Below are 22240 nucleotides of genomic sequence, written 5' to 3' on the forward strand. Positions count from 1 at the left end.
TGAAGCTAAGATATCTAGAACACCACAAAAAATTTCTGGAAAGCAGCATATACAATGATAAAATGCACCTAAAAACAGAAACCTTATTTTCATCCTTGAAGAGCACATATGTTTTATTATTTAGGAATTCTGGTTAAAGCTTCTGTTTTTCTACTACGATTTTAAAGTGTGTCAAAGAATGATTGGTGCAAAGCTATAATATGTGCACCTGAAGCTTTCCCCTCCTTGTGGCAACTCTACATATCCACAAACCCTCCAGATACACTGGGTGGAATGAACAAATCATTTTAACAGATGAATGGGAACGCCAACATTATGATCATTCTTTGCACCCTACTCCAGGCCTATAGCTCCTTTGTTGTTTAATAGGGTCAAACTTATAGCCAGCATGATTAGCCCCAAGCACTAATTGCAGCTACACTTGATCAAGACAATACTCTGTGGCTGCTAGTGCATGATTCTCCTCTGCTCAAGTACAGATGGCAGACCACAGACCAGGAAGTGTGGCCAAGCACAGAACCTGTGTAGTAGATCAAGAACTTACGTTTCATCTCACATGTATGCATTTTGGAAAGGAATAAATGGGCATTTGATTTCATTTATTTATAGGCTTTTTCTATGGATCTTACCAAAGTACTGAGCACTTCAAACACTAAGTACAGAAATATCCCCATTTTACAGATATGGAACTGAGGCAGAGAATGCAAATGATTTGGTCAAGGTCACTCAAGAAGTGTGTGCCAAAGGTAAGAATAAAAAGAGAAGGTTACTAACCTGGTGCAGTAACTGAGGTTCTTCAAGATGTGTCCCCCTGTGGGTGCTTCACTCCAGGTGCCTAGCGTGTCCCCGCATCCGGTTCAGAGATCAGCAGCAGTGTCTGCTCGGGTCGTGCACGCGCGGCCTGAATCCCTCTGTCCCTTCTCTACCATGGAGCAATAATGAAGACGTGCTCCAAATTAGAGGGGAGGATGGAGGGTAGTGGAGCACCAACGAGGGACACATCTCAAAGAACCTCAGTTACTGCACTAGGTGAGTAACCTTCTCTTCTTCATTGAGTGATGTCCCTTTGGGTGCTCCACTCCATGTGATTATGGAGTAGTAGCCCTCATTTGGTGGAGGGAACTTCGGAGACATTGTGTATAGATGATAGCACAGTCAGGCCTATGGTTGCATCTAACCTGGAATCTTGGTTAATGGCATAATGTTTTGTAAACGTGTGAATGGAAGCCCATGTAGCTACTCTACATATGTCAGGTGTGGGAACGTTCTTAAAGAAGGCTGTAGATGCTGCCATTGCCCTGGTAGACTGTGTTCTTATCCCTTGTGGATTCTGCACATTTTTCAGGGTGTAACATAAGTGAATGCAGTCTCCCTTTGGAGAGTCTTTGATTGGATATAGTCAGTCCTTTAGAATGGTTTACTATGGATACAAAGAGCCTTGATGTTTGCCTGAAGGATTTAGTCCTGTCTAAGTAGAATGTTGTGCCCATCTAACGTGCGTAGTGAAGCATTTTGTGCATTCTCATGTGGTTTTGGGCAGAAAATGGGTAAGTGGATTGGGTTGGTTGATATGAAATGGTGACTTGACCTTTGGCAAAAATTTTGGGTAAGGACGTAGTGTGACTTTGTCCTTAAAAAAAGATGATATAAAGCCGGTGCGCCATGAGTGCTCCGATTTCTCCTACACGTCATGCAGATGTTATAGCTACAAGAAAGGAAACTTTCATGGACCCATGTATGAGGCAACATGTTGCTAATGGTTCGAACAGGTCTTTGATTAAGGTGCGCAATACTAAGTTGAGGTCCCATGGAATAGCGGGCTCATGGATCTCTGGCTATTTGTTCTGTATGCCACTAAGGAATCATTTGACTAATGGGTAAGTAAAGCTAGTCTTATCTACTGTTTTCAGGTGGAAAGTAGCTATGGCAGGCAAGTGACCTTTGAGATAACTGAGTGACAGTCCTGAGTTTGAGCATATAGTCCAGCACATTCAGGATTGAGGGAGATACAGATAAGATATGTCTATTTCTACACCACTCATTGAACCTATTCCACTTTTAGAGGTAAGCTATGCAAGTTGTTGACTTTTGGTTGTTCAATAAATTTCTTACTTGTGTTGAGCATTCTAATTCTTCTCCTTGGAACCATGCAGGAGCCACGCGGTGAAGTGGAGCTTGGCTATGTGTGGATGCAGTGTGTGGCCATTGTTCTGATGGAGAAGGTCTCTGTGTGCTGGGAGGGCTACTGGTGTGCAAACTGATATTTGAAGCAAGCAAGAATACCATACTTGTCTCAGGCATGCAGGAGCTATGAGGATTACTCATGCTCTGTCCAATCATATTTTGTGTAATACCTTCAGAAACATTGGTGTGGGTGGAAATGCATACAATACATCTTTGTTCCAACTGATGAGGAAGGCATCACCCATGGATCCTGTACCCAGGCCCCCTATGGAACAGAACAGGGGGCATTTCCAGTTCTGTTTGGTTGCAAAGAGGTCGATGGTTGGACGGCCCCATAGTTGAAAGAAGCTTCATAATACTGTCTCGTTTAGTTCCCATTTGTGTTTCTGTGCAAAGTTTCTGCTGAGGGCTTCTGCAGTTATATTTTGGTGCCCTGGGAGATATGAAACAGATACTGATGCCTCCCCTCCATTATTTCATTGCCTCTCTGCATAGCGAATATGACCGGGCTCCCCTTATATGGTTTATATAATATATGCATACAATGTTGTCCATCATGATTTTTATGGGGGGAAGATATGCAAGCATGTGTTGTGGACCACCCGAAGTTCTAGCAAATTTATGTGTAGACATATTTCCATCCAAGACCACCTTCCCTGAACAGTGTGATGTAATACACATGCTCCCCATCCGATCAGGAATGCGTCTGTTGTGATTATGATTGATGGCGACTCTTGGTAGAATAGGATGCCAGCCATCATGTTGGAGGGATAAGTCTGACATGGTTGGGTAGTGTTAGCACTTTGAGTAGGCAATGTTTTCGAAGTTTGTACACCGTGGATAGCCACGCTTGTAGGCAGTGCATGTGCAGGCGTGCGTGCCTTACCATGTAAGTTGTGGCCGCCATATGGCCCAGCAGTTGGAGACGTGTGGGCCGTGGGAGTTGGGTTGTTTCTTATTGAAGTGATTAGGTCCCTGATGGTATCAAATCTTTTTTGTGATAGTGATGCTTTCACTGTTTTTGAGGTATGCACCTATGAATTCCAGCTGCTGTGCTGGGACCAATGTGGACTTGTGGTTTATCACAAGTCCTAGGGCGTTGAATAGAGTTAGTCACCTGTGTGGCTCACAATGCCTCTATTTGGGTGTTTGCTCTTCATACACAGTTATGTAGATATGGAAATACGGCTATTCCCTGCCTGCAGAAGTATGCCTTACTACACCTAATATTTTTAAGAAAAACTCTTGGTGCTGTAGATAGGCCGAAGGGAAGTACCCTGTATTGATAGTGTGTCTCCCAGGACAAACCTGAGGAACCATCTGTGTGCCGGATGTATGGTGACATGAAAGTAGGCGTCCTTCAGGTCATGGAATGAAAACCAGTCCCCTTGCTCCAGTGCTGGTATGATGGTTGACAGTGTGACAATTTTGAATCTCTCTGCTCTTATGAATTTGTTTAGCCTTCTGAGATCTAATATGGGTCTCCATCCTCCTGTTTTCTTCTGGATATCAGGAATAAAAATATCAGGAATAAAAACCCCTCCCTACATGTTGTTGTGGCACCTGTTCTACTGCACCACGATTTACAAGATGATCAATTTTGTGCTGAAGACGGGGCTTGTGAGTTGGGTCCCTGAAGAGGACGGGAAGGGAATTGGGTAATAGGGATGTTGGTGAAGGGGGTAGAGTATCCCAAGCATATTATTTTTAATACCCCATCTGTCCGATGTTATGGATGCCCAGATACTCTGGAATGGATGGAGACAGTGGCCAAATTGTGTGATGGTTGATTCTCACACTGGAACTTGAGGGAGGTCATTCAGGTCACCAACCAATCTTTCAAAGTTGTTATTTCGGGATGTTGACTGTTGGTTATTTTGTAGTCTTCTCTGGTGTGTCTGTCAGGACCTATTCAGGTCGTATTGCCTATTTTGGTAAGGATATTGAGGGTCTCTCTTTTGATAAGGTTGGTATCTGCTCTGTCTCCTTCTCATTACAGGAGCATATAATATTCAGTGTTCTCAGTGTCGCTTGGCAATCTTTCATTGTATGAAGGACCTCATCTGTTTTTTCACCAAACAGTTTGGCCTTGTCAAATGGAAGATCCTCAATAGTCAATTGTAAATCCCTGGGCAGGTCCACCGAGTGAAGCCAGGAGGCCCTCTGCATAATGACCACTGTGGCTGTGGTTCTGGTGGCTGTATCTGTCACACTGAGGGCAGCCTGCAATGCTGTTCTTGATATCAGCGGACCCTCCATGATGACAGCTTGAAATTGCTCCTCTCTTTCCTGAGATATGGTATCAATAAAGTCCATGAATTTGGGGTATGTATCATGATTATAATCAGAAAGTAATGTGGCATAGTTGGCTATGCGCAGTTGTAAAGTAGCCGAGGAGTAAACTTCCTGTCCGAATAAATTCATTCTCCTCCAGTTCTTATCTTGGGGTGGGGATTTGTGGTGAGTTTGCCTCTCTGGTGTGTTGCCTCCATAACCAGGGAATTAGACGGAGGGTGAGTAAACAGGAATTCAGCCCCCTTGGACTGGATATAATATTTCTTACCAGCTCTTTTGCACATGGATGGGATGGTGGCTGGAGTTTGCCATGTATCATCTGCTGGTTCCGTTATCGCTTCATACATAGGCAAAGCTATCTTGGATGGCGCTGCAGTGTGCAGTATTTTCAAGAGCTTATGGTGTTTCTCTGACACCTCTTCAAGAGATATATCCACGTCCTGTGCTACCCTTTTGAACAGTTCCTGGAGCTGCCTAAAATCATCCGCACTTGTAGTAGGAGGTGGTACTATTGTATCATCTGATGAAGAGGAGGAGATGTGTGATGATGATGTATGAAGTTCTGCCGTGTCATCCTCCTGCTCAATAGTCCCTGACGGCACATCTACAGTCGACTGTATAGATCGTTGCGGTGACATGTCTTTATCCTTCTGAGAAGTAGAGTGTCTACTGTAGTCCCTGGCGTACTGAGACCATGTTTCCCAATTATGCCATTGCACTGGGTATGGCATGGGTGGGGCAAACCATGGGGGTGGATACTACAATTGTCCTGGGTAACCACTGTATTCCCTATGACCAGAGGGGAACGACATAGGTCCACGAGGTGAAGAGTGCTGAGCGGAGAAGACTCTTTCCTCTATATCATCATCCTCCCCACTGGATGATCGTCCTGGGGACCTGTGAGGAGACAGACATGTCTGTGCCGTATAGTGAAGAGTCGTCCTGTTGCTGGTGCTTTGTTTTTGATTTGTATTTTCAACCCGGTGCCAGGCTAGGTTCCGTAGAGTCAGTTGGTGCCAGTATTTGAGGTGGTTCCAATGGGATGGTCAGTACTGTTGTCAATTGTGTGACTGCTTGTCTCGGTGCTGAAATTGTGAGCGGCGCCAAAGTCACGTTCCACACCATGGTGCGAGTCAGTGCAGATGTTGTGGTCAGAGCTGCCCTCACAGTCAGAGCCATTTTCAGCACTGTGGCTGTCGGTGCTGACATGCTTCCCGTTGATGCCGAATCGGAGGTGGTCTTTACTGTTTTGACCCTTGACTCCGTGCCATTATGACGCTTCTTCAGTGCCGCTGAAGTTATAGGCGCCGAAGAGGTGTGGGTGACCATTATTTTGGTTGTTGCTGACCTCTTTTTTGGCAGGCTTTTAGATGGCATAGAAGCCCTCTTTTTGATGTGTTTGTCAGATGGCAAGAGTGATAGTTGACGCCCAGGGTCTGAGGCAGGTCTCAGAGTTCTCCATCAGAATGAGTCTTAACCTGAGTTCTCTGTCCTTCCTGGCTCTTGCCTTGAGGTTCTTACAGTGGGGACATTTCTGTGTGACGTATCCCTCATCAAGGCATCTAATACATTGGGCATGCCCATGGGATGCCAGGATGGTGTCTCTGCATGAAGTGCATCTTTTAGAGCCTGGAGAGCCAGACATGATACTATATATAATTACTATCTATATTAAGGCAAAGGGGAAGGGAGAAAAAAAATTTTTTTAAGGGGTGGGAGGTAGTAATTAACTAAACTTATTTTCTATTTTAATTTTTTCTCACAGAACAAGCGGTTGAAGGAGATTGCTGTGGCTCTGTCTCAGGCTGTGGACAGTTGAGAAGGAACTGAGGGACGTGGGTAGCACGTGTGAGGATCGAGGTGCCAATAGCGCCACAAGGCAGGCCACACATGTACGACCTGAGCGGACACTGCTGATGAAGATCTCTGATCCGGACGCAACAGACACCTGGAGTGGAACAACCACAGGGACACCACTCGATGAAGAACAAGATCTTTTGAATCCAAGTCCAATGCCTTGACCACAAAACCATCTTTCCAAAACATTTTTTCAGGGAGAGAGAGAGAGAAAAGAGGTTTATTTCTTAAATAAACAAACCCAATTTCTAAACTTTTTTTTTTTTTTTTTTTTTTACATTTTATTCCATTGACATTTTTTCCAGTTCATGATCCCTACCACTGATAAATATTTGCGATGCTCCATTATGAAATTGACTATGAAAGGTATGCAGCTAACAGCCATGAAGCCAAAGATTCAAAAACGTATGTTGCCCCAATCTGAAAACATATTTACTGGTTAGTGACAATATATTATACATGTGTGCATGTAACTTTTACTCAAATATCACAAATTCAGAACCATATGCCATATTTATAAACTGTACACTGAATCCAGCAACTGGCTGATACAGATGAATAATTTCTTCCAAAAATAAAACAAAGCACTTCATATCAATCAGCCCTCCCATACAGGGAAAATTACAGTGTTATCACAGTCTAACAGGGCCAAGAGATACGGGGTACCAGAGCTGTAAGTGGATATAGGGCCATCTGGAGAGAGAGATGGAAAGGAAAGTGGAAAAACAAATTTCACATTGGCATCTAAATCCCAGGAAGTTCTTTATGAAGCTCAATTTTTCCTTTATCTTTCTTGACCTACAAGAACACCATTTAAACAAAGCCAGTAGGAAGTACTAACTGTGCAGCAATGGTGGTCAATGTATTTTTGGTTACAACAGCTGACAGTTTAGAAATAATTTAACCATATTTAAGCATAATTAAAGTTTACTGGTTGAGATTTTTCAAATTAGTACATAGGTTTTAACCCTTTGGCTAAATTCCCTGCTTTGAAAAGTGTCTATTACACACATCCCCCTGAAACTCTTGCATACTTCAAATTAAAAAAAAAAAGCCACTTTATTTTCACTATAGTGTTCTTTTCTCTACACAGGTTCAGTATAGCAAAATTAAATAAATCAGTTCTGTTCTTATCTTACCAGATCTTCAGTTTTCATTACAGTATTTTATTTATTTATTTATTTTACCAATGCAGTAAAGCCATTCTATTTCTTATAGACTACTGACATGCAGTAGCAGTTGCACTACTGAAGCTAAATATTTGTGGTGTCCAAAAAATTGAAGTTGTTGGCAATTCTGTGCAAGTCTAAAACTCTAGAACATTGAGATTTCTTGAGATGCCGTTTCCACTATAGAAAGTGGCTTCATACAAATATGCACCAAAATCAATACATAGGTAAGATTGTTTCCTCTTTACATCTGGAGGTGGCTGAAACGGAGGGAAGCTGAGATTGGTTATACAGAGGCAGTTGTATTCAGCTTCTAATGCCCTTTGCACCTTTCTCTGCAGGACTGGAGGAAACAATGCATTATTAGCTTCTTCCTTCCCTGCAGCATCTGCTAACCCAAGAGAAGAAAATTTGGCAGTGATCTGAGGGAAGAGAAGGAGGAGCTGCAGAACTAGCGGAAGAAATTTCACTTTTGGAGTACTTCCAGCCCTTGGTTTACGCAGCAGGTGCAGGTCTTGTAAGCAAATGCCAACTTCACTTCTCCTTAAGATCCAACCCTAAGACCACAGTACCTTCCACACAGAAAAAGTCACTTTGAGAAAAGGCATAGAAGTTCAGAGAATTACCAGTAGATGGGTAGGCACAGTGTGATTTAGTATATTAGATACAGTAATGAATCTGAAGACCTGGGTTTTAACAAATTGGGTTCTACTTGAGAAAAAAATCACCACCTCTCTGCCCCTCAACTTATTTCAGTTGATAAAGCCTAGGGAAGTTGAGAGGCATAACTAACATTTGTAAATTGATGCATTACAGTCAGTCAGAAGCGAAGGAGAAGTTAGAACTGGCTCACAGACCTCTGGTCGGATCACTAATCTATTCTATCATGACCTCTATTCATAAACCTTCTTATGTCTTTGAGTCACAAAATTCAGAAGTGAAAGAATTTTCTTATTGGAAGCTTAAAAATGTAAAAAATAAATCTAAGCTACATAAGGTGTAGTCGCATAAAACAAGATTGAATGAGAATTTCAGGTTTCATTTTTAAAAGTTTCTAGCCCTCCTGGCTGCAGAGAAAATGTAAAGCACATGCACAGTAAGGCTCAAACCAGAAGGCAAATTTGGGTTCCTCTATTATCCTGTATTATCTAAAACAAACCTCATGATTTTTTGGACCTGATTCAAGACTTCTGAATTCATGAGCTTGGTAGTACAGTTACTGTGTTTTTGTTTGGACCCCAGTAAGAGCAAGCAACAGAATTGTAATAGGATCTATGTCTAGCTAGTGAACAGATAAGGAAAAGTGACTATATGTTGTGCATAATGTGCATATAGAGGGGGTAAAGGAAACTGCACAAACAGTGTTTATTTATTTAAGCAAAGACATGGAGGCCAGTTTTACTTTATTTTATTGTAAATTTAAAATCTAAAAGAAAATGGATAATTGAATTAACAAGTTAGTTGTAACAAAAAATATTACTACTTGAGGCAGCTGAGAGAACAGCAAATGGTAATGGATAATGGTATCATCTACAGCTAACAGTGAGCAAAAACAGATTTTTTTAAGCCAATTTACAGAACGTGGAAGCCAAGATTTGCATTTGGCTCCTAACTTTCAGGCTGCTGTAGCCAAAAAGATGCCAAAATGCCAAAAACATTTGTAGATAGTATCTTAAAACCTTGCTGTTGGTAGTTATTTGATGCCATGCCAAAAACTAAGCCACCATTATCACCTGTTAGTATACAGTTCCACAGATTTTTCTGCAAATTATCTAGGATTATTAAATAAGAATTCTCTCCCTAATAGCCAATCTTCTCAATGTTTTCTCTTGCCGTAAAGGTATTATGCAGAATTTGAGCCTCCATTTCTCCAGACTGATGTAAAAAACCTAGAATTATGGCATCTCCCAGGATTTGTAAAAGAATAATCTTAAAATAAATCTTCAACATAAATATTGAAAAGTGTACATTAGAATTTTGTTTGGTGTACTTCTTCCTGAAAGTTCACTGAAGTGTGAGGGTTCTTTTTAAACTGTAGGGAGGTTTTTGTATTCCTGTTTACAGTTATTTTAAAGTATCCCTTCTATTGTTACTTCAAAAGCCATAATGCCGCTTTGAAAACATCAAAGGTCAAGCATTGCATTGGCCAACTAAATTCAGCATCTACATGTTGCTCCCTCAAGAGGAATGTTAAAAGATGTTAAAAGCAGGCTTCAAATCCCAGAATAGTGAAAGCTAAGACTAGGTGTTCACTGCATGCTAAGCGTGGGATAAACAATCACATTAACAAATGGTCAACTAACCCATGGTAGCATGACCACATTACTGCGCAGTCATGCTCTGCACCTACACTGGTACACTGCATTCTGGCAGTGGTGAACAATGGCTATCTGGGCATATATCCCAAGATTCACAGTGCCACAGTAAGGACTGAGGCGTCCTTGACTGCCTCAGTTTCCCCACGTTTGGCAGGGGTCTGAGCCATAGCAACACTGAGCGATTCCCAAGTACACCTGACTTTCTGCTGAGTGGCAGCTGCAGCAACACTGAGATGTGCATGAAGATGGCAAAAACACAAACTGCAAGCAGTAAGCTGAGCAGAGGTAGACTGATAGCCCAGTCACGAGTCTGATCAGGACAGAATGGAGAATCAACATGTCTTGAATGTTGTGACTGCATCTCTTCATTGCAGTTACTGCAGGATAGCAATATGCATTTACAACTACTTCAGGTTGTGCTCTGAAGTTCAACGGAACAACAGCTACCTTGCTGTGTAGCACTGAGAGGTGTGTTGATGTGTGAATGTGGAGTATGTCACAGGGAAAACGTTGTTAAACCTGAGAAGTCAACAGTGAAGACAAGTCCTGTGCCTTAGATAAATTCACCCTGGAGTGATGGGAAAAAGAGAAAGATGAGGAAAGTTCAATGCCTCACACTCATGATGTAAGCAGTGATATCAACCCATCCTGGAGGGTACCAATGTTAATTTTACATAAATGAATGCATCACAAATTTTATGAGGGTTTTTTTTTTTCCTTTTTTGAGGAAAGGATGACAAACAGTTACTAAATTTTAATCTGAAGCTCACACTATCAGGATTTTCAGAGTATTTCAAGTCAGAGATCAAATCTCTCACTTCCTTTACACCAATTTCTATGACTTTACATTTAGTTCACTGCTGGTCATGCAGATATTGAGATGTGCATTAAAATATCAGATTTCTCTTTAGAAACAATTTTCAAATTGTGAAAGAAGCCACTTTAAAAATAAAGATTTAAATATGTGTCAAAGCAGGATACAGTTGCCATTTGTCTATGACTAGAATATAACAAGAGATCTGATCTGAAATGACAAATACCAAAATACCACCAAATACATTATCATTTTAAAATCCTAAATGTAGCTGTCTGCATAATCATTAATAAAAAATTGCTTTTAAAATCACTGTTCTTGAAGCTATTTCTCACTTTGCCCAACTATTTCAGGGGGGAAAAAAATCCAGGTCAGCTTTTCAAACTACCGACATTCAACACATTAACCGCCAAGAACAAGTCAGGTGACTCCAGAGTCTACCAAATCAGCATGCTGTTGTGGACTTGTATTTTTATGCTAATAATGCAAACTGGCTTCAGCCAGTCTCATGAACAGATAATTTAATGGCACAAATTACTTTCCTCCAGTTAACTTATGGCACCTGATGTGGCAAAATGCTCCTAACAACGTTTTTCACCAAAGTCATTTGTACCTCCTTAACTCCATTTTTCTTTAAACAAAACTTTTTGCCCAAGGGCATATACACTCAAGAGCTAGTCTCTAATCTCTTATTTACAAGAATGTATGTAGTCCCTTTGTTTTCTTGGGAACTAGGGGGAGGGGGAATGGAGGAAGAAGAGAGTAATCTTTACATCCAGGAGTTAAATCCCAAGATACTCTCAACAGTAAAAAATGCAAATAATTCTCTTAGAGGCCATATATTTTTCTTAATTATTCATAAACATATTAGAGTTTTGTAGTTTGCACTTTGAATTTCCTCTGTAAATTATAAAAGAAAATAATTGGCACTAAAATGTTACACCCTTTGAATGAGAGAAGATGGAATGCAGACAAGCTCACTATTGGAGCATTTCCATAATAATAAATAGAAGATAGCTAGTCAGTATAACTTAAGAATAGATATGAAATATCTTCCTTGACCTTAACTGAAAAGAATTTAAGCAGTCTCATAATTGTTCAGATTCTTGAAGGAAAAATACAGATACATTTTAATTATGCTCCATCCCTCATCCAAATTAAAGAGACAGAAAACCTTGGCAAAACAAATTACCATTACCCCATACTTTTTTCTGAACTAGCCTCCCTCCCAACTCCTACAGACTTTCTATACTTTTCAATTCTGGTAGAATACTCTTCCCTCCAATGCTGCAAATTTTGGGATGGCATATTGTTTCTTGCAAGTGATACTGCCATGGCAGTCAGCAGTGATTACTGCTTGAAAATTTTACTCTGCATTTTGAAGAACCCTGCCTCCAGGCAAAGGGAGGGAATAGTATGTAGGCATGTTTTGGCTGCCTTTGGCTCCCAATGAAATATGCAGCTGGCTTGGATGGAAAAACATGCCAATTTTTCCAAGGTCACCCTCTCCACTCAAACTTGCTGAGAGTTTTTGGACTGACAGAATTTGCACCCTCTCACTGATGGCTGCAGGCCTAAGAGAGGCTTCAAACAGATTAAGATTTCCAGTAGCAACCACTGCTCTATGCTGTCCGAAATGGCAGAGCAGTACTGGATACTGCCAGAAGATCTGCCAAGGACAGCAGCATCATATGAGAAAAAGAGTTTAGTGAAAAAGAAGCCAAATACATGCTGGATGAGAAAAATAAAAAACTAGTCTTTACTTAATACCAATATTTAATAATGACAAAAGCCTGACTTGTTTGCCATGTTGGTCCCAGGATGAGAGAGACACACAAGGTGGGTGAGGTAATATTTTTTATTGGACTAACTTCTGTTGCTGGAGGGGACAAGCTTTTGAGAAAGCGCTGTGCGGAAGCTTGTCCCCTCCAGCAACAGAAGTTAGTCCAATAAAAAATATTACCTCATCCACCTTGTCTCTCTCAAAAGCCTGACTTGTTAATCTCCTGGTATCAGTATTTTGTTTAGGCATATAGTGTTAATTTAGGTTTGGTAGCCAAATTCAAAGATAAATAGCAGTGTGTAAGTTATAGATCACAAAGAAAACATAAGTTGGTCACTTTTCTTGCTCCAACTCCACCCACATAGTATGCCAATTAAGCCAACAGGAGTGTGATAGTTTCACCCTTTCAACATGCAAATTACACCAATTTATTCACACTTTCTGATGTGCAACTTACTATTATTTAAGCTACCTCTGAATTTGGCTATTAGAGTCTAGGCTATTTACATTTTTAAAAGGTAATATTCTTCTATATTCACATATTTCCAGATACAAACTATTAGGACTGAGGTTCAATCCCAAGAAGTTTGAAAAAAGAATGGACCTGTCACAAGTGTTACCATGTCAGGGATCTACTGGATGGTCCCCCTCCCTCTGTTCTCTCTCACCTCTCAACCCAGTAGGTGGGGCAATGTCTCACTTTTGCCAGTTTCAGTATTAAACCCAACATTCGGGTACGTCTATCTGAAACTGGTAAATATTAATCAGTGGGCACCAGGATGTTCAGTACAACACTCATCTAACTAGGATCACTGGCTCAGCAGTTCTCCTTGAAATGGAGTTTCGAAGAAATCAAGCATCTCAATTAGCACCCCCCTTCCCTAGCAATGTTACGGTGCACTTATTGCAGTGCTTCTCACTTTAGTTTCCAGACATTATTGGAAAAAGCTTCTATGTCCCATTAATTATTCCCATATTTAACTACAGCAGTACAGATTACTTAGTGCTTGTGAAATATGATTGACAGACCGCACTTGAGAATGAAGACTTCAACTTATGCACAGCTACTTTGAAAAATTCTGTATTGTGCCTCCCTCTGTATGTCTGAATCCTGACTGGAAGGCATCCCTGTGTCCATTCTATTGTTGGTGTGTCTGCCAAGTCTGCCAACAGGTGTGTTAATTACAATAGTGTTCTCGTGATATGAGCATCTGTCCACAAGGAAACAAATTGAAACCTGCAACTCATTTCTAACAAGGCAAGCAGTAACGGATTTCTCTCTACAGACCTGGTCTAAATATCAGCTGGTGACCTAAAATTGTAAAGATCCTTATCCCATTACCAATCCTCAGCCATCCAGTCCCTGTAACTCCCAATCAGCATTTATGTTATTGGCAGTTTTTAAGCAACAGGAGATGGAGTATGCAGAATTCTGTATATTTTTAACTTATCTCTCAATTTATAGACAAGGAAAAGAAATTTTATTTTCTTTCTTGCCTATACATACAAAACAAGTATTTACCCATGATCTTTATAGTCTTTCCAAGACAGGACTAGCTTGGAACCACTGAGCAACAATTACCAAAATGGCCTCGACTGGTCTAAACGTTAGGCAATGGTCTTAATTTTTCTAAGAAAGTTATTTTTGCGTTTTCATTGTATGCAAAAATGATAGAATCATAGAATTTAGATCTGGTAGGGACCTCAAGAAGCCATCAAGTCCAGCCCCCTGTGCTGAGGCAAGACCAAGTAAACAGACTATCCCTGACATGTGTTTGTCCAACCTGTTCTTAAAATCCTCCAGTGATGGAGATTTTACAACTTCCATTGGAAGCCAATTCCAGAACTTAGCTGCCCTTCTACTTAGAAAGTTCTTCATAATATCTAACCTAAATCTCCCTTGCTGCATATTAAGCCCATTACTTCTTAACCTAACTTCAGTGGACATGGAGAACAATTGATCACAGTCCTCTTTATAACAGCCCTTAATATATTTGAAGACTTATCAGATTCCCTCTCAGTATTCTTTTCTGAAGACTACCCATATCCAGTTTTTAACCTTTCCCTATAGGTCATATTTTCTAAACCTTTGATCATTTTTGCTGGTCTCCTGTGGACTCTCTCCAATCTGTTCATACATCTCCTGAAGTGTGGCACCCAGAATTGCACACAGTACTCCAGCTGAGACCTCCTTCCTGCCAAGTAGAGAAGGACAATTATCTTCCATGTCTTGCATACAAAACTCCTGTTAATACAACCCAGAATGATATTAGCCTCTTTTACAATTACATCACATTGCTGATACATACTCAATTTGTGATCCACTATAACCCCTGGATCCTTTTCTGCAGTTCTATCACCTATTCAGTTATTCCCCATTTTGTAGTTGTCCATTTGATTTTTCCTTCCTGAGTGAACTACTGTGCACGTATCTTTACTGAATTTCATCTTGTTAAATTCAGACCAATTCTTCAATTTGTCAAGGCCCTTTTGAATTCTAATCCTTGCCTCTAAGTGCTTATAACCACTCTGATTGTGTTTATAAAATTGGCAGATGATACCAATCTCCACTCCATTATCCAAGTCATTGATGAAAATATTGACTAGTACCAGACCCAGGACTGACCCCCATGGGACCTGCCAGTTTGATAGTAAACCATTGATAACTGCTTGAGTATGGTCTTTCAATCAGTTGTACACCCACCTTTCAGTGAATTCATCTAGACTACATTTCCCTAGTTTGCTTATGTCAAAATCCTTACTAAAATCAGGATATATTACATCTACTGCTCCCCCCATGAAGTAGGACAATAATCCCATCAAAGGAGGAAATTAGGTTGGTTTGGCACGTTCTTGACATGCTGGCTATTCCTTATAATCCTATTATCCTCTAGGAGTTTACAAATTGATTGTTTAATAATCTGTTCCAGTACTTTTCCAGATATCTAAATTAGGCGGTCTGGTCTGTAAATTCCCAGGTCCTCTTTGTTCCCCTTTTTATGGATGAGTACTATGTTTGCCCTTCTCCGGTCCTCTAGGACATCACCTGTCCCCAGAAGTTCTCAAAGATAATTGCTAGTGGTTCCAAGATTGCTTCAGCTAGTTCTTTAAGTACCTTAGGATGAATTTCAATAGGTCCTGCTGACTTGAATACATCTAAATATTATTCTTTAACCTGTTCTTTCCCTGTTTTGGCTTGCATTCCTTCCCCCTTACCAATATTAACTGTGTTAAGTATCTGATCACCCTTAGCCATTTTAGTGAAGACTGAAGTAAAACAGGTAATCATCATCTCAGCCTTCTTGATGTCATCAGTTATTAGCTCTCCTTCCCCACTAAGAAAATGACCTACATTTTCCTTTGTCTTTCTCTTACCCCTGAAGTATTTAAAGAACCTCCTCCTATTTTTATGTCCCTTGCTAGGGGTAACTCATTTTGTCCTTATATGCTTGTGCTATTCTTTTATACTCAACAATTTTGTCCACGTTGCAACTTTCTATAGGATTTCTTTTTATTTATCTGGTCATTAAAGAGCTATATTGGCCTATTCCTATCTTTCCTTTGCTTCAGGATAGTCTGCAGTAGTGCCTTCAATATATTGTCACCATGAGAAACCACCAACTCTCCTTAACAGCTTTTTCCCATATCTTATCTACCTGTTCTCTGAGTGTTAGTTTTTTTTTTTTTTTTTTTTTTTTTTAAGTCCACTGTCCTTATTCTGCAGCTCTCGCTCCTTCCATTCCTTAGAATAATGGAATATATCATTTCAAGATCTTTCACACAAAATGTCTTCCACCTTCAGATGTGTTACCAACTCCTCCCTGTTGGTTAGAACCAAGTCTAAAATGACTATCCCCCCTGGTTACTTCCCCCACTTTCTGAAACAAGAAGTTGTACCCCAATACATTCCAAGAACTTACTGTAAATTTTGTTTTGCCATATTACTTTTCCAACAGATGTTTGGAAATTAAAATCCCGCATATATTACTAGCAATGTTTGTGTTTGGATATTTCTGCTACTTGTTCTAGAAATCCCTCATCCACATTCTCGCTCTGATTTGGGGGCCAATAGTAGACCCCTACCATGATATTTTTTTAACCCCTTTTATCTTTACCTAGAGAGACTTTCACAACTGGTCTGCCTCTTACCTCCTTCTGGACCTAAGAACAAGTATATATATTTATTTTTGATATATGATGCAACACCTCCTTCCTGTGCTTCCTAAACAAGCTATACCCCTCTATACCAATATTTCAGTCATGGGATTTACCCCCATCAAGTCTCTGTGATGCCAATTAAGTGATAAATTATCTTATGGACAAATACTTCTAGTTCAATACAAAGTAACATCAAAGAACAGTGCTCTTCATCAGTTTCAGTCTCCTGCCATCTCAAATGAAGAAAGCAGAAAGACAAAGATATCTGATGGACGTGACACACAAATTCTGTTTCTCGTTTCTTGATCAAAAAGCAGAGCAACAAGGATTTTAACATTATTGTAACCTTCATTTAGAACATGGATGGCAAGCTTTTTGGCCCAAGGGCCATATCTGGGTATAGAAATTTTATGGCGGGCCATTAATGCTCTGGGAGCAGCTCCAGTCAGAGCGCCACTGGGCCCACATGGTGGGAGAGGGGCGAGGAGAAGGTGGAGTGCTGGCAGGGGGAGTGGCCACTGCTGCACTGCACAGCTTATTCCGCAACCTTTCTGTGGACCACCTGAATGTAACTCGCAGACCACTGGTTGAGCTGGAGGGCCTAATGAAAAGCTCAGATGGGCCCTATGTGGCCCGTGGGCTGTAGTTTGCCCACCCCTGATTTAGAAAGATGAGTTTTCACTAAAATGGGCACTTCATGTTGAAGTCATATAGTTTTTAAGGAGGAAGGAATACCAAGCATCTATGTCAAATTTTCCATTACTAGGCAGGTGATACATGGCAAGCCAAGTTGCATACTGCATCACACAACCTTGCTGCATAACTTAATGAGACTTAAATGCATTTAACGCAATTCCCCATGAGAAAATGGTTTTCTTCTATTTTAATTTGGTCAAACTAGAGGAATCTAGATTTTCCATTGAAGGAGTAACATGTCTAACCACAAAATGCTTGATTTATATTTTATGATCAAGATTGACTAAAGTATTAGAATGAAACCAATTACTCTTTCACCATTTTCCAATTATATGTATGCAGTTCAGGATCACTAAAGAGCTATCCAACCTTTTATTTATTTAGCACACAAATTGTTTTTATTTTACCACAATAGTCATTTAAAATTAATAAGTGTCTCAGAAGTACATTTGGAAAGATTTTTCCCTGAAATGATAGACAGAACTTTCTACATTAAAGACCATATTTCTTCCAAACCCTCTAATGCCATGAGAGACTGCTGAAGATTTTATTGAAGCTCTACCAAATGTAACACTGAATGAAACCCTCATGTACATTTATAGGGCTATATAAGTAATATTTATTTAGGGATTAATGCAAGCCTTTTGGGGGTTGGGGCCCATCCTCGCTACCATTTTGTGTCAGATCTTTACCTGAGCTTCATCTCACCTGTTTTTACCCATGCTCTGTCAAGTTTTTTTATTTTGTGCATCTCTCAACATGTTTTTGCAATTTTGCTTTCCATTCTTGATTTTTCCTCCCTGCTGCTTTGAATTTCTCATCCTTTTCTCTTCATCTCTCTCCCTGCCTTCGCCTTGTTACAATGCTCTGTTCTCACCTCTTTTCTGTCTTCCAGCACCCCTTCTCCTCATACTACTTTCTTCAATCTGTCTCCCTCTTTTTCTAGAAATCTGCCCATTTCTAAGACACTCAGTTTTGCTCTCCTTTCTGTCCTTCCCTTTCCTTGGGATAAAGTTGGGAACATGAAAAATATTTCCAGGAACAATTCTGCCAATGAGGAGATGATGGATAATTCTGTGGGCATTTGGGTGAACTTTTAGTTACAGTCGCCTTGTAAAGTGAAAGGAGAAAAAATGCAAATAAAACATTCAAAATTCACTTGGATGCACACAGCCTGCACAAGACCCCTTCAGACCACTAGCTGGTATGAAAAAACATCTGCTGAAAATATTCACCCCTCTTCTCCTTATAGTCCTTTAACCCCATTTCTCTATGCCAATCCCACACAGCTTCTTCTTCTTCTCCCCACATGGCTTTCCCTTCTTGATTTCCACCCATTGCTTCACCTACCCTACCACTTGACCCATATTTCCCCAGTTTCATTTTGTGCAGTGAGTGCAGAAGCCTCTCCCACCTGCTGAGTCACGATCTCCACTCCACTCCCTGCCAGCTGCCTCTCTCCAAGCATGCATCTGATTCCCAGATCTATCACATGCTGTGCGGAGCAGCTAACAGAAGCAGCCGGCAGGCAGCAGTCAAAGGGGCTGCTGAGCAGCTGCTTTCCATGCAATCCTGGGACATGAGCTGGAACAACTGCTCATATGATTTATTAGACTTATTGTATGAGACCTTGTGATTGCATTCCAACAATTGTCTCCAAATATTTATGGTTAGAGCTATTTGGGATTGATTTCTGATATGAGGGATTGATAAATGGAATCTAAACCTCTGTAATGTCTCTGCCACCTATACATCCAGCAAAAGCTCATGACTGAGTGGGCATATCAATCAAGATCGTGTGATGGCAAATTTGAAAAAGGTTGGACATTTGATTTTATCAAGCACAATGTACAGATGCTTAGTCAAACCACCTATATTAGGCTGGAAAAGGCTCTCAAGAGTTCCAACAATTCCAGCATCTGAGTGGGAAATACTGTCAGAGCAGTGCTATTTTAAGTGGAATCAGGCAGTTCAGAGTGAGTAAAATCAAAGTTGTGTGCACCTGTGCGATTCATCCAAGCATCAAGAGGTTTGGTTTTAGACTAAGATTCACATCTGCTCTTATTTTATCTAAACCAGATTTGCCCACCTCTCATTATCAGATGCATTATTTAGTGCTGCAAAGTTTCACATGAAAAGACTGTAGAACCTTTCCTTGAAGAACTTTTAACTTTATACTAAATTAGAACATTTCAAATCTGTGTCCCAAGTCTGAATTTGCTTTAATCAAGACATATAGCTACATTGCTATGGGCTTCCCTCTGCAAGTTTGCAAATACTAAAGTGTTAGTTTAATGAGACTGAAAATTTAGACAAACTTGCAGCTTTTTATCAGATTGACCACAACAATAAAATATGTGTTGTGTTCAGGATAAGTTTGATGCTGCTTCACATTTAAACATATTACAGTGTGATCCTGTAAAAACCATCACATAGGAAAGACAGGTAACCAGCAGTACACAGAACAGTCAAGGCTGGACAATGATTTCAAAGCAGTACACTTGTATCCCAGAATCTGACTATGTATATAATTTAAAAACATTCTCTTTCAACTGCATGCAGCTTACCTGAAGGACAGGCACTTTTTGTGGGGTATTCTGTGGTGACTGGTGAAGCTGTGCCCAAGGCTGGTGGTGGGGATGTGGTGGTGGCGGTGGTGAAGACTGATGATGTATCCCTGGATGAGGTGGCATGGGAGGACAAGTTGGCATTTGCTGTTGAAAAGACTGCTGTTGGCTGGGATGCGGCTGGCCAGATATCAGTCGTTCTTGTATTGCTTGTGGATCTCCAAGGCCAACACCTGGACAACCATTTGGTCTCATGTGCCCACCCATCTCCCGTGGAGTTGAAGACATACCCATAAACGGACGACTCTGCTGCATGTTTCGGGGGCCCATATTCCTCTGTCCAATTCCCATGGCACCAGGGGGCTGGTGTGACGGCTGAGGATGGGGTATATTTGGATAATTGCCAACTTCCATTGGTATTCCAGCACTACCAGGCCTAACCTGTGGAGGAGGGGTACCTGCTGGATTACTCATTGCTTTCATAGGTGACATGGGAGGTGGAGAGGCATAAGTTCCCTGAGGCTGTGAAGGGTGCATAGTTTGTGTGTTCATTTGGTTGAGTGAGCCACTAGGGTGAATGGGCTGCTGGTGCATTAGTCCTTGACCACTGTTTGATGGAAATCCTACAGCATTTGTGTATCTTGGTACAGATTGATTCATTGGAGTGTTATTTGTAAGGCCTAAATTCTGATTCATCCCTGTATTGTTAACTAATCCCTGATTTATGTTACTGTAAGGATATCGAGAATACTGCCCTGAGTTGTTTATAGTAGGTGAGGGTACTGTCTGGCTCCGAGAACTAAAATTAAGTGTTTGTGGCCTAACAGCACCCTGCTGAGGAGGATTAGGGGAGAATCTGGGACTGTGGGCTACTGATTCTCCATGGAGAGCGGTGGGGGGATGATGGTGAAATTGCTGGACTGAGTGTCGCAAAGAAGGTGCCATGCTGGGATTCTGTTGGGGCACATGAGACAAGTGGCCAGGTCCTGAAGTGGCAATGAAAGGATTTCCCTGATTAAGACCTTCTTGACCTTGAGAAAACTGGTTCATCCTCTGCTGTTGTGGTTGACTATGCTGTTGCATTGAGAAATCCCCACGAGCCATGTAGTTTCCCATTTGCTGCATGTGCTGAGGATGGCCCTGCCCAGGGGGCCCTGATGGTGTCTGTGGTGGCTGCGTTGGTTGTTGCTGCTGCTGATAGGGTGCTCTTATTTGGTCGGGCACCTGAACAGCACGTGGTCCCCACATGGAGCCACTGTCTACAAATGGTTGCCCATGCCTTTCATTCTGCATGCTAGGATAGACTCCCATCTGACCACCAGTGCCACTGCCATGAGGAACTTGAGGAACTGGAGGGTTGTGATACTGAGAGTGAGGAGATGCTATACCATTCCCAGGTGCATTACTCATCATTCTGTTAGGCTGATCCATCAGATGCATTTTTTGCTGTTCATATTGATTATAGTGATCAAAATGGGTCAACTTGGCTTGGTTTTGATTGGTGGGGGGATGGTGAAGAGATGACTGTAAGGAGGGGAATCCTTGATCTATGGGCATTTGCTGCCCCATAGGATTTACTGTATTTTCAGGATATCCACATTCTCCAAGACTTTCCAGCCCTTCACTGAAAATATTCCCATCTTCTCCAAATAGACTCATCATGCCTGGATCTGCCATCTCTTTTCAGCACACAGCTCCTCAGAGCTACAACTAGAATGCTAGTCTGTGCTTCACCTCACTGAGGTGTTTGTCCTCAAAGCCTTTAATCCTCAACTAATCTTCTTCATGTCATTCCATATTTCCTTAATTCTTTTGGACCACGTAGTGTCAGCCAAAGTCTGGTTACCAGTCCTAGGAGAGAGGAAAAAAGAAAATTGGAAACAAATAATAAAATTGTCCTACAGTATTAAAATACACCTGACTGCGTCAGATTATACTAGCTTGTTTCAGCCCCTGAGGTGTATTTTTTTAAATCTATTTCACTTCAAGAAAAACTCATTAGCTTCTATCAGAAGCTTTATTATGATAGGGGGTTAGAGAGTAAGCAAAACACTAACCTTAACCTTAAATTAATCCATTCACTACACTTCCTAGTGTTCCATTCTTGGATGGAACAGAACAAAAGAACACAACATGCAGCAGCAGCAGCTGCCACAGCAGGCAGGCAGATGTATGAATATAGCCAAGCAGCCCATCTGCTGAACTAAAGCCCTGAAAATGCTCTAGTTACCAACAGCATGTCCTTAACCTTATTCCCCTGAGCAGTGTAATCAGATGAGCAAGCAGCAGCAGCAAGGGCTATGATAAGCTAAAGTTAGTTAAATGGACAACAGGATTGTGCAAACACCAGTAGTGACCTTTTAAAATCTAGAGATTTAAAAATTGTACATTTATATAAA

At 41.0% G+C, this 22240-nt stretch overlaps 1 protein-coding gene across 2 annotated transcripts in view; it reads right to left on the reverse strand.

Annotated features, from left to right (window-relative positions):
• Window positions 1-22240, reverse strand: part of CHD7 (chromodomain helicase DNA binding protein 7) — a 204508-nt gene that overhangs the window by 114190 nt on the left and 68078 nt on the right. For both annotated transcript variants that reach the window (XM_067553721.1, XM_067553722.1), the window contains exon 2: window positions 19842-21692. In XM_067553721.1, the coding sequence (XP_067409822.1) occupies window positions 19842-21518 (1677 nt within the window). In that variant the 5' untranslated portion in view covers window positions 21519-21692. The remainder of the gene's footprint in view (window positions 1-19841; window positions 21693-22240) is intronic.

Source organism: Emydura macquarii, unplaced genomic scaffold (assembly GCF_026122565.2).
Source record: "Emydura macquarii macquarii isolate MOO-44397 ecotype Brisbane River unplaced genomic scaffold, CSIRO-AGI_Emac_v2 contig_1477, whole genome shotgun sequence".
NCBI lineage: Eukaryota > Metazoa > Chordata > Testudines > Chelidae > Emydura > Emydura macquarii.